At 42.5% G+C, this 13,467-nt stretch overlaps 1 protein-coding gene across 1 annotated transcript in view; it reads left to right on the top strand.

Annotated features, from left to right (window-relative positions):
- The window catches only part of AFF3 (ALF transcription elongation factor 3), a gene marked incomplete at both ends in the record, with an annotated part of 333,261 nt that extends 320,007 nt beyond the window's left edge, over positions 1-13,254 (top strand). Inside the window, 6 exons of the mRNA XM_082488937.1 lie at positions 1,936-2,072; positions 4,114-4,185; positions 6,604-6,697; positions 11,399-11,448; positions 11,569-11,783; positions 13,133-13,254. Coding sequence (XP_082345063.1) covers positions 1,936-2,072; positions 4,114-4,185; positions 6,604-6,697; positions 11,399-11,448; positions 11,569-11,783; positions 13,133-13,254 — 690 coding nt within the window. The remainder of the gene's footprint in view (positions 1-1,935; positions 2,073-4,113; positions 4,186-6,603; positions 6,698-11,398; positions 11,449-11,568; positions 11,784-13,132) is intronic.
- Positions 13,255-13,467: the final 213 nt, after the last annotated feature.

The raw sequence follows: 13,467 nt of genomic DNA, 5'->3' as shown, positions 1-13,467 counted from the left end.
TGAATAAGCTAGCACAGCCTTAAAAACATCAGGCGTCTGGGATGGCAGACATGATATATGGAGTGGGACCCTGCGGTAATATGGCTCTCTCACAGGTGGGAGTAGCTGCAGTCCTGCCTTGCTCTGTCAGACAGACACTTCCTTGTCACAGCAGCAGGAAAGAAGAAAGGTGGCTCAGAGCCTCTGTTTCTTCACCTCTTTTTCTCAGCTGTGCGGAATGTAAAAAGGCCAAGGAAGCAGAAGCAGGCCCTTTATTTAGGGCACTTACACCGAGTTTTACACCCTACCTGAGTTTATTAGCGCAAATTTCCATGGTTTATTCAGTTCCATATTACTCCAAAGTGAGTCTTAAATCAGAAAACATTGTGGAGAAGTACAAATGGTGCATTTTAGTGTGTTGCTTTAAACAGAATGGAAAAGATCACTTAATATGCAAAGGAAATTCTTAGCCTGAAGAGAAATGTTTTTATTCTCTGCTCTGCCACAAGTTTCTTGCATGAAAGTCACTTAGGCAAAGTTTAAATAACCTCCCATCAGCATGAGGTGATTGAAATATCCTTCACATTCAGCTTCCCTACACAGTGGACCAGCACCTTACCTACACCTTGTAAATCGCCCTTTGCAGGTACTTCCTCTCCCCCCCGGACCGTGTAGGGATCCTGGAGGAATTCCCATATTGCCAAAGTGCCTCCAGGTACTTTGAATCACCTTGCTGGGCTCGATACCTCCTGCTTCGGCACTGCAATACCTAACATAGGCACTTAGAGTGAGCAGCCTGAAAATTACTCTAAGTCTCTCCGCTCCTTAGTCCCCCATCTGTGAAATTGGGATAATAGTGCTTCCACCCGCACAAGAGCGTCAGGGAGAGAAATATAATAAAAAGTTTGTGAAGTTCTCCGGTATGATCACAATGGGAGTCATATAAGAACCTAAAATAGATTGAAGCCAGTGTGGCATTCCAAAGTTACTATTTAAAATCTTTATCCCTTGGAAAAGAAGAAGGTCCATTAACCTTTCACTGTGTGCATCAGATTTCAACCAAATGCATCCAGTCCATTAATGGGCTTTACGTACCGCAGGAGTTCTGGCTGAAGGAGAGAGAAGTCAGGACAGAGAGGTATTAGTATGATTCATCCCTATCCACATCAAAAATGAAATTCTGAGAGCAGATAAGTGGTATGTAAGTGTACACATATGAACATTATGTGCACATTTGCATATACATTGTCACTGAGGACATATATGCACGTATATCCATGTAAGTACACAAATACACACAGAGTCAAAGAAGTACTGAAAATAGGAGAAGAAATGGGGCGAGGAAGGAGGATGGCAGAAGAAACTGAGGGAGCAGAGCAGTCCCTGAAAGAGGAGGAGGATATAGAAAGCAAATTCCTGACAGGAAAGTGTGGTCAAGCAGTGCTGAAAATGGTAGGGATAAAGAAGACATGAGAACCGAGATGAGCCTTTGAATAAGAGTTAGTAGTCAAAGTATTTAATGCTCATTCTCTTAGTTCTAGATAATCATTACCTTTCTTTGTTGAGTGATGAAAAACTGTATTTGCAAAGATGTCTGAAACCCTTTTTAATGAAAGCTGGAGCAAAAAGCCTGATGAGTTTGTGGAATTTCCAGCACTGGAAGAGCTTTGATAAACATCTGTCAGCAACGTCCTAGGCAGAGTCGATCCTTCTTTGGACACAACAGCGTGGACCAAATAACATCTTCAGAGCCTTTTCAGCTCTACTTTCTGTATCATATGATTTTCACTGATGCACAGGGTTTGATGGGTTTTAGCTTTCTCATAGGAAAAATTGTGCAGCTGAAGATATACCAACTCGTGTCAAGTTTACAATTCATGTTGAGAAAAACCCATCAAATGTAACTATATCTTGATGATTACACTATTTCTCTGTGTCCTTATTTTTTCCCTCTAGGTGGAAAAGTTTGGAAAGGCACTGAATTATGCAGAAGCAGCACTATCGTTTATTGAGTGTGGAAATGCAATGGAACAAGGCCCAATGGAATCTAAATCCCCTTATACAATGTATTCAGAAACAGTTGAACTCATCAGGTAGGAAGGGAGGAAATGACCTCAAGGATTACTCCATTTGTGCAAACATGCTCATCGACACTATCATATAATTCCCTAGATACAGTAAAAGGGGAGAAGTGAGGTCCTCCCAAGGGCCTGGTCAGTCATATGTAATGTGTATGTATTCTCTGTGATTTCTCTTGAAATTAAATCAGGAAACTGTGTAGAATGAAAAAAAAAAAAAAAATTAAAAAAAAAAACACAGAAACCAAAGCTTTTCACATTGCTTGAGTTGCAAATTACTTCAAGAGTTTCATGATGTAAGTCGTATGCTACTCAAAGGAGAAAAGCAATACATAGTACTAAAACACTGTCATGAAGTGGTAGTTTGCAAAATGTTGCAACGTGTTTAAGACTGCAGTTTAAAGGTTACCTGAAAGGAGATGTGAACAGTGATACAAAAATGGATGCACAAGGCCCATTTGGTGTGTGTGCTCCTGCTGTAGCCAGTGGAGTCCCCAAAGCAGTCCAGCTCACACTAAAGCTACCCCTACATTTAGTCACCTTCACAGCTGTCCAAACAGGACACTCTAGAATTCAGTCCCACCTGCAGTCCCTGTGAAGAAAGTTTGGCTGCTACATCCTTTTCTCCATTATGGTTGGTATGAATAGTTAACATTATTGACAGTATCGGTAGAAAACACAAAGGTCAAAATCATCCCAGCAGCTGAGTGACTCTTTCCGCAAGAGAGCGAGCCCAGCCACACTAGCGGAGAAAGCTGCACTGTCGGTGACCATGGCATCGTTCCGCAGGACAGTCAACCACATAGCTCTCATCAGGACTAAGTTCGTAGGAAGTAAAACATTTTAATTTTTAATCCTATTCGTAATAAAGCAAAGCTTCTAAAACAATTGCATTCTTTTGGACTTAGTGTTGATGTGAAGATTTTCTCGCATGTTAACAATTCCATTGGCATTTTATTTCACTGAGGGCTGTCTTCTCATGCATTTCAGTGGATTGAGGCCAGCTTTCTAACTGGAAGGTTATTAAACAAAATCAATTATTTTTTTTTTCAGTAAGCGCCTAGTACCTCCCATCTCTGCAATTCTTCCCTTCTTTTTTTCAAAAGGCAGAAAGCTCTTTCTTTGTCTGCCCTGTCTTTTCTCATGAGAGTAAATATATGGTCCTAACTCTGGAAATGAATTTTGCTTGCAGATCCGTAGCTTTCAATATTGTGTGTAGCTGTGGTTGTGTTGTAGTGTGAATTGCTGTTGATCTCACTTGCTGCATCTCAGAAAAATAAGTGGTTTGCTAGGTATGCATGTTGCAACAAAACGGTCACACCAAATCTTTGCACAGATACCCGGATTAAAGTTTGAAAGCAAAGATAAGAAAAAAACACAAGCAGCTAATTATAGGGAACAGGTATTTTTCTGGAAGTGAGCCCAGAAGTGCTGTGTGTTGTCCTAACCTTGTCCATTGTTCAGGTATTCAGCTGGAAGCTGAGATTTCCAGAAACTAATTTGTGGTTGCATAGCACATACACTCTTGAAACAGCAGTGCTACCTCTGTAGATGTTTAATATTTATAGAATTTGAATGTAATGTCATATGACCAAAAATAGCTCTGAGCCACATGTTCCCCCTCTGCTGTGCTCTGCTTGGAGGAGCAAATCTGGGTAGACACGCTCAGAACTGGCAGGGTGAGGGCAGCACCAGCTTCAAGGCAGGCTGTCATCTCCCTTCAAACGCTGTGAAAACCTTTCTGCATGAACTCTGTGTAACTGGGTCTCCACAGCAGCAGAGGTTATTTTGGTAGGACAGCATCGCCTCGCCAGCTAGGCTCCCCTCTGGACTGATGGAGGTTCAAGGGAGTTACTGCTGTTTAGAGAGTACGGGGAGGCACCGCTAACAGCCCGATAGCTCTGAAACACAACCAGAAAAAGCAGGTGTGTGTCTGGTTACTTCAGCAAATATGTATACGGGGGCAGATCGAATGACATTGGCCAGCTTAGCTCTCTGATCAGTAATATAAAGCTGTCTCGGTTCATTCACATTGGCTCTTTTCCTTTTGCTTAAGGTATGCAGTGAGACTAAAAACCCACTCAGGCCCCAACGCCACTCCAGAAGACAAACAGCTGGCAGCATTATGGTTAGTAGATCAAGGTTTCCTCAAAAGGCTTCTTTTCTGCGGTGAGCCGGTTCTTGAAAAATCAGATGCTGGACACGGCCAGATAGGATTATGTTGTCTTTTGAAATTAAGAGAATACTTTCTGCTCCAGGAAGTTTCAGCCCTTGTATCACTGTACCAGGTCTGCATTCTGTCTCTGTAAATAAGCAATTCATACTTATTGACTGTGACAGGTCAGCTATGGTACGTCAGCGTAATTAATTTTTAAATGCCTGATGGTTTGTTGTTTTTATGAGTGATGTACTTTTGTACCAATAGCTTGGTAATTTCTTTTGTGGCTGACATTTTAGGCTCAATAATCATAAATTATATTTACATTATATGAAGGGAGATACGGTGATGGTGATAATTAAGCCTCTTGGATTACCTTTTAAATTGAGATTTCTAGATATATATGCACGCACCTTAGATCCTATAGGATGGTTGCTGATTGCTAGTAAAATACTAAAATGTTATTAAAATCAAATTTTAATTTAATATCTTGTAGTTAATACATAAAATACCTATTACATGGTTACTGATTCTCAGTAAGTGGACATTTACAATCAGCAAGTGTGTTTTTAACATCTATTAGCCATCTGTTAAAAATCCAAATGAAATGCATCTTTAGCCTCCATAAATAAGGAGTCCTAATTAATTAGTTGTATAAAAAAAAGAACAAAATACTCCGGGATGCAATTTTTTTAAAAAATGCCCTTTCTTTGTCACTGGTGTACTGTGCCATCGGAGGAGCACGGGATGCATTCACGGGAATTGCTTCAAGAAACGCTTAGGTGGGAAAATGACGGAAGAACGGTTAAAAAAAAAAAAACAATAAAAAAAAAATAAAGCTATATTATGAAGTGCCGGAGCGCTTCGGCATGTGTGCGGAACCGCATCCAAATTCACGGAGCCGCTGCATCTGTTTCAGCAGAAAGGTCAGCGCGGGGGAAAGCAGACGGTGCCTTCTCTGGGCGATGAATAGCAATCTTAACTCACCGTCTGCCAGCCAGCAGATGAGCTGACACCATTTGCATATGTGCTGTACCTGTGAAGGTGACAGAGCGAGAGTTATGGTGGCTGCGAGGCCACCGCATCCCCCCTCGGCTGCTCCCAGCGCCCGCCGGGCGGGCTGCCAGGCTGCCGGCGCAACCCGGCTCCGCTTCTCCTAAGGAGAGACTGTCCTCCAGCGGCCAAAGACAGAAATTCACCTTCTGCTTTCAGGACGGGATGCCAAACCGGCTGAGAAACCCGGGCTGGGTTGGTTTTTTTCAAGAGCAATTTGCTAATTCGAGGGGTTTGCCGAGGTTTGGGCGGCTGCTGGGCGCGGGCAGATGGGGAGCGCCCTGCGCTTCCAAACTCAAGGCAGCTTCTGGTGCTTCACGTTGGCTCCGAGACTAAATACCGCTTTTTAAAATAAGGCTTCTGCTGCCAAAGGAAAAGCAAAACCCGCTAGATTTTTGCTTTGAAAGCTGCGTTACTGTGGGGCAATCCCACACCTCCCGATCAAAAAGCTTGCTGGGAAGAGGTGGTGGTAATTCTTGATTCGGAAAAAAGACCGGTACACCTAAAGCCAATAGCAAAGAAAAGAGTTTGTGTGTCCTGAATGCTGATTAACAGTTATTGTGATGTATAATTATAGTTAATAGCTATTACTCTCATTTAATTACATAGCATTAAAGGTGTGTGGCACTCTGCAGACTAACGGGGGCAGACAATTCCAGTACAGCACGTTGAGTTTTTCAGCCCACTGCTGGTTTCCTCTGGGGAACAAATCAGGCAGGTGGCCTAGGAATAGCCCCAGGCTCCAACAAAAACTCCATTCTGCTTTCCCACAGAGGAGCTGGGCCAGTGAAATCTGGGTAGGTCAGAGATTTCCCTGTTTCCCAGCTATCTCGAGCTGCTGGAAGAGACCACTGGGTGTACACAAAATACACCCATTAATACTCACGTTCATTATATAGGCTCCAGGCTGTTCTAATAAAGTCCCAGGATAAGGTACCCCAAAAGGCTGCCTTTGCATTTACAAAAAGAGATACAAAAAAATGCGTACGTTTGGTACCAGGCCTGCAATGACCTTTTCACAGAAGAGGCCTTTGGTCAAGCGTGCAGGCTTCAAGTCAGAATCAAGGCCTGGGAACCCAACCCTGCAAACCCTTCTGAGCATAGTTTGTTTAGTACCTCACTGGTAGCATTTGTCAGTGTGACCTGTCCTGGCTGTAATACCTAGCCTTGCTCGTGAATCCAATCAAAGTGGGAAGTACTGTAAACCAATGGTGATAAAAACCGTAAGCAAGGTGATGCCAGCCTTCCACTCTGTTAGTTTGAGAATTTAAGATAATTAATTGGGATTTCCGTTCAAGGGGCATGCTTTACCTTCTGCTCTCCCTTTTGTTGTAGTTACCGCTGCCTGGCCCTTCTGTACTGGAGGATGTTCCGACTCAAGAGAGACCACGCGGTCAAGTATTCAAAAGCGCTTATTGAGTATTTCAAGGTGCATTCTTTATGACAGGTCTTTAGATCAGTGTGACACTATGGGAAATACAGCATCTTACTGAAAGAGTAGCTGTGCTGGGCTTACTTCTTCCTGTGTAGAGTTTTACCATAGACTCCCACAGCAACAGCTGATCTCTAGTCAGATCTGTTGTCTTCACAAGGGCCCCTCTTTGCAAAATACACACCATGTCCCTTCATTAAGGATGAGAAATTTATTGTACTAACAAACAGGTATTTTGAGATTATTCTTGGTCATTTGTCTAGTGCTATCCAGCTCTGTTGCAAATATGTTTTGCAAATTTTCCTCTAAGAATCCCCTCCAGGATTACACTTCCCACTAGACTACCTGTGAGTTGAAGACTTTGATCTAGATCAGTCCTCTGCTGCAGGGCTTCCACTTAGCAGCATCGATAGGTAGGACAGTGCGTCAGGACATGTTCTTACCCAAGGAACTGGCAAACAGCCCACGCTGACTTCAGCGGGAGTTGTATGAAAGCGTCAGAGGGCAGCCAAACTGCCTGCCATGTACCTGACACAGCACTGCTGGCCCCCCCATCCTGCTTTGCTTTGCCTGCTACTGCTTCCGTTTTCCACTCTCTGCCAGGTCCAAACCCTGGTTATTTTGAATAAGACAGGAAGTCATTCAAAGTATTTTAATATATTTTATTTGACAGGCATCCTCTCTCTGAAAGTAGCTCAGGTACAAAACCTTTCAGGTGGAGCTCACCTAGCAGTCAGTCCATCCAGTATTTCATCTCCAAACACAAAACTGGCCTTTATCACTCTGAATAAAAAAATAATATGTAAGCTTTGTAAGCTTTACAAAGTACAAGCTTTAAGGCAAACTCTTTTGGGAGACCTAAACAGCCATTTGTCTTTGAACAGAGGGTTTCATTTGACAACTTTGAACAGTTGGGGTTTTTTTTGCAGAGAGAGGTACCATGAAATGAAAAACATCCTTTGACATTTTGTTAATCGTAAAATTCAAATACAAGCATGAATGCTCATGACCAGATTCCAAACACATGAAGACAGTGAAAGAAATTGACAGATCTGTTATTGTCAAACTGAAATTGAAGTCACTGTAATTGCTTCTAAAAATTTAGCAAGATATAATTCAACATGTTATGTTTCTCTAACAAGGACTTGATTTCAGGGGAAAGAAATATGTGCCTATTACAGCACTTTATTTTTCTTTACCAGTTGAGAGAATACCTGCATTAAGAACAGGATGGTCAGGCTTTCAACCATGTAAAATGTCTCCTATGAGCAGACAGAAACTGTTTCACAGCAAACATAAAATGGACTTATACTCTGCTATAGCCAAGATGAGCTTCGTTTTTTGCTGGGCTCCTGCTGATATAATGATAGTGTAGCTTCACATTAGAAGGTGTTCTCACCTTTGAGAGTAAAAAATGGAAAAAAATCCATTTGCTATAATTTTCAGTGGAAAACAAGCCAATTCTCCACTCATTTCATATTTGGTAGCTAAAAGCTTTCAAAACCAAGTGACGTGAAATGCTGACTGCATTAAGAACTTCCACATATATTATCAATCAAAGAAAGATTTTAAACCTTGTCACACACATTTGCAGGGAAAATTAGACACACTTTTAGAAAAGAAAAAAATTATTATTTAAATCTCCTTTTAAGTATTTTATTTCCATTATAAAAAAAAAAAATAATGCAGCAGAGAATTACAAAGAAGCCACAGGTATTCAGGGGCCAGACCCATTTGAGAGCATAAAGAAACCAGGAGAATGGGTAGCAGTAAGCAAAGTGGGATAAGAAATGGTTCCTTACAACATTACAGTCTTTAGAATCCTTACCCCTACCTTTCTGGTGCAGAACTGAGAGGAAGCTGGAGTAATATACCTAAAACAGGAGAATAAATCTGTACAAAGTTATACAGTAAGGCAGAGGCTGCTGTTACATTTACAGTGGAATTATCCTTGACTCCACTTCGATTTTCTTATTTTCCTGCCTCCAACTCTGTAAGTAAATAACATGTACTCAGTTTCCATTACACTAGAAAGATGAAGGCCAGTAGTTCTGAGACAGAAAAGAAAAAAAAAAAAAAAAAAAAAAGAATCTTCTGTAAGAGGAGCAAATGCCAAGGATTCACAGCTTGGCTCTATTTAGCATGTTAAACGAGAACTTTTCATTTTTTTCCTTTCACACCTTAGCCTTTCCTGCCAAAAAAAGAAAAAAAAAAAAAAAAGAAAATCCATTCAAAGAACAATCCCCTGTGGGACACTCCCAAGCTTATTTTTCATACCTCTTACCTGGTATGTAGAAGGCCAAGTGTCCAAATGCAGGAAGAATGCCCAGGCACACACTGCACTGATGTGATCACTGCTAAAATACAGCCATCGTTGGTGTGCTCATGAAAGATGTGGGAACACAAGAAGCAGTTCAGAGGACATGTCAAAACTGAGAAAACACACTTTTTGAAGAGAGGCTCAGGAGATGTGTCCAGCTTACTGCAGAACACGTTAAGAGAGGATGTGATCACTGTGTATGTGGAAACACAGCTGATAATACCAGGTGGCATGCAGTATTGCTAGAACTGGACCACCAAAATGCAAAAGCTAGCACTGAAGTTAAGAAAATTAAGTCTTGGAACCCTGAAATACAATGCATTTTCCTAACTGTGAGGCCTGCTAAACATTAGACACAGGAGAACCAGGAGAATAAATAACATCTTAGGGTTTCTATATGACTAGCTATACTTTTTTTAAAAAATAAATATTAATTTAGCTTCTGGTGAAACTTCTATGATTGGTGAAAAAGAGAAATTGCATATTGAGCGTCCTGGAGGATTGCTCCTGACCTTGAAATCTGTGAAGCTCTGAAGCCCCTTCTTTATCATTTTTCCTTCCTAAACCATGGGAGACCAAGAGTGTTTGTACTGCTGTTAACGCTCATAACTCCTGCATCTTGCAACACCTGCAGCCTTGCATTTAAACGATATCCATAAACAGATCTCGAGCTGCAGGATTTCACTGGGTCTCCTGTGGTTGTCAAGAAGGAAGGGCTGTTCCCCAGCACACAATTATCTGGATGTATGGTTTCAGGGAAGGCTGGGAGGAGGTCACTTGCCTCTGAAGAATTAGAAACGGACCATTGCTGAATATGAGGCTGCAGATGGGATGAACCAGAAAAGTTTTGTTTCTTAGACTTCTGGTTTTTGCATCCTTCTTTCTCACAGGCCTGGGATTAAATCAGTCACTGCACTTGGGAGAGGAGAGGAGTTTTTCCACGGGTCAAATGGGCAGGAACCTGCTAGTAAATTCCCACCAGCTCTTGTAGATTGACTACTAGAATCATTTCAGCTATTCAGTTTCCATTATTGTGGACACCTGAATGTGTCCTGCTCTGTAAATGTCACGCTTGTACAAAGTAGTTTCTCCTCAAGCAATTAAATTATTTAGCCTAAGCACAGAATACCAGAGAGAGTCTTAATGGCTGCAGGTGTACAAGAGATCACACTAAATGACCTAATGTCCCCCTCTGGGGAACCTTTCAGCTAGAAAAACCACCAGTCTTCAAGGGCAGTCTCTCTGGCCCTGTGAATGCTGCCATATTCAGACCAAGGGGAACAGCTCCAACAGGAGCAATCACGAGAGAGATTCTTGAGCCTGGTGGTTAAAATACCCACCTGAGCTGAGGGACCCTCAGCCAGGCTGAGCAGACTTGCACAGTCCCGCAGTTCCTTTGGAGAATGACATTTGTCTTTGGGGGCAGGAGAATGGGAGGAAATCACAGAATCATAGAATTGTTTAGGTTGGAAGGGACCTTGAAGATCACTGAGTTCCAACCCCCCTGCTATGGACAGGGACACCTCCCACTAGACCAGGTTTCTCAAAGCCCCATCCAGCCTGGCCTTGAACACCTCCAGGGATGGAGCTTCCACGACTTCTCTGGGCAACCTGTTCCAGTGTCTCACCACCCTTATAGTGAAAAATTTCTTCCTAATATTTAATCTAAATCTACCCTCTTCCAGTTTAAAGCCATTCCCCCTTGTCCTATCACTACATGCCCTTGCAAAAAGTCCTTCTCCAGCCCTCTTGTAGGCCCCCTTTAGGTACTGGAAGGCTGCATTAAGGTCTCCACGGAGCCTTCTCTTCTCCAGGCTGAAAAACTCCAACTCTTTCAGCCTTTCCTCATAGGAGAGGTGCTCCAGCCCTCGGATCATCTTTGTGGCCCTCCACTGGACCCAATCCAACAGGTCCATGTCCTTCTTATGTTGGGGGCTCCAGAGCTGGATGCAGTACTGCAGGTGGGGTCTCACAAGAGTACAGTAGAGGGGCAGAATCACCTCCCTTGACCTGCTGGCCAATCCTTCTGGTTTTCTCTGTTACAAGAAATTCCAGCCTAAACCTCACAAAGAGTCCTGGCAGGACATTCTTCTGAACTCCCAGGATTTTTGTGAAAAGTTTCAGTTTCAACTAACATGTTTTCCTAATCATCCCCCATCCCGGGGTGTTTAATAGACTGTGATTTGAGTCCGTGCTGCAGCACTGCTTCATCACAACACCAACCTAGGCTGAGTGGGTTTATTGCATCATGAGACTCAAATACTTTTATCTGCACAATTTTTTTCTTTATATTTCTTTCCTTTTTGTACTATTTAATGTTCTTCATTTCATAGTATTATACAAATTCTATGCATTGTGAATTATTTTTTCCTTTGCAGAATTCATCAAAAGCTGCCCAGAACCCATCTCCTTGGGGTGCCAGTGGAAAGTAAGTTGCACGGAAACTTACATCAGATTGGCAGTCAGAAATTACCTGCACTATGCTCTGATACTGTCATGTTTTTAATCCCAACACCTTTTAAGTAAATGTATTAAAATCTGTTTCCAGGAGCACAGGAACTCCATCACCCATGTCACCTAGCCCTTCTCCAGTCAGCTCTGTAGGATCCCAGGGGAGCACAGGGGCCCCTTCCCCATCTCCTATCATCAGCATCCCGCAGCGCATTCATCAGATGGCCGCCAACCATGTCAGCATCACCAACAGCATCCTGCACAGCTATGACTACTGGGAGATGGCTGACAACCTGGCCAAGGAAAACAGAGGTGAGTCAAGGCAATGGACTGTTCTGGAAGACTGTCACATGATTTTGATCAGGAAAAGACCTATTTTGATAGGAATCCTCTCTGCAAAGTAGAACTGCAGAGGTGATTTTTTCTTCAGTTTGCTCCACGTCTGTTCAAAAACGGCCCCAAAAGGCAATTTTGATAGCTGTCTCGCTCAGAAGCATGTAATTTTTTTCTTTATTTGGGTGGTCAGAACCAGTGACAGACAGGTCACAGACAAAGCTGTGGGTAGCATTCACTGCCATCTGTGTCATTCTGGAGACAAAGATTTGTGGGAGGCAAGGCAGCTTCCTGGCCCCAAAGTCATGGAGCTGGATGGGATGTGTTTCGCCAGACCGTATCACAAAGCAGGAGCATGCTTCCTTTCTGCAGAAGGAATGAACAGCCCCTAGCCCTGCCCTGATCCAAGCAGACACAGATGGGAATGAGGTGCCTCGCTCTCTCTTCAAAGCAAACTTCTCTCAGCTAAACTGGTTTCCATGAGCAAGTGCCTCAGCATCTGACTTGACGATAAAGTATTCCTTGGTTTTCAGGCTAATTTATGTATTTAAGGCAGTGACGTGGGCAGGATTAAAATCAAAATGAGGACACCTAAGCATAGGTGTGTGTATGTGAGTTGGCGGGTAATCTCCCATTGCAGGTGATGGAGCTTTGTTCCATGCAAACAGCAGAGCTCAGGGAGCTGTTCAGTTCACCCTGAAGGGGACACAGGGATAAAATTCAGTTGCCTAACCATAGCTGCCAAATGCCACTTAAGGTATCCTTTCCTACACTGGCATTCCAGAAATCTCCTGTATGTCCTGTGTTAGATCTGCCCAGCTGTATGTATCAACTGCCTGAACGCATCTTAAATGGGCACTACATGTCTCTAAGTAGGCAATTGAATTTAGTTCTTAGTGGCTAGTTAGTCAAATTACTCTTTAAGCTGGGATGACCGTGTTGTACAGGCCTCTATTTGTCTGTCGCTGTAGCGTAGATACCTAGCATGTGTATAGATAGACACTAGTGTGTAAACCTTTTGATTTAGTTGTCCTTAATCTCAGAATAAATCTTGCCCATCTTATGTTTGCTTTATCAAGACTCAATGGAAATTAATGAAAAGCAAAGCCAAAGAACTCACTGTTTTGTTCTTTACAAAGAAAATTGTTGTGCATCAGCCTGTAACATCATGAACCACAGGGCTTTAAAATTAATCTCACCAGCACTAAACTTTCATTCTCGTGAAATGTTCAGCTTGACTCAATTTGCAAGAGAATAAAATCTATTAAAGGGTGACAAGTAGCAAATACAGCTTTGCGCTTCTGATGCTGAATTTTTTTCCCCTGTAGATTTTTTTAACGACCTGGATGCATTGATGGGACCTATCACCTTGCACAGCAGTATGGAGCATTTAGTTCAGTACACTCAACAAGGACTTCACTGGGTGCGGAATAGCGCTCACTTGTCATAATGACTGTGTGCCATTCACATGGACAGTATACCTTTCATGGATAATTCAGTTATTCTGGACACTGTGCTACAGAAATAGTCAACCACAGCATTGATCCAAACAAAGGTGAATATTTCTCCAATACTGAGCAAAATTTTTTCTGAGTGTAGACATGTACGTGTGCATATGTGCAATATACAATGATGTCTCTCCAGAATGAATTGTTCTGTACCA

This window comes from Vanellus vanellus (genome assembly GCF_965231255.1).
Source record: "Vanellus vanellus genome assembly, chromosome: 1".
In the NCBI taxonomy this organism is placed as follows: Eukaryota; Metazoa; Chordata; class Aves; order Charadriiformes; family Charadriidae; genus Vanellus; species Vanellus vanellus.
This window is presented reverse-complemented; position numbering and strand designations above follow the sequence as displayed.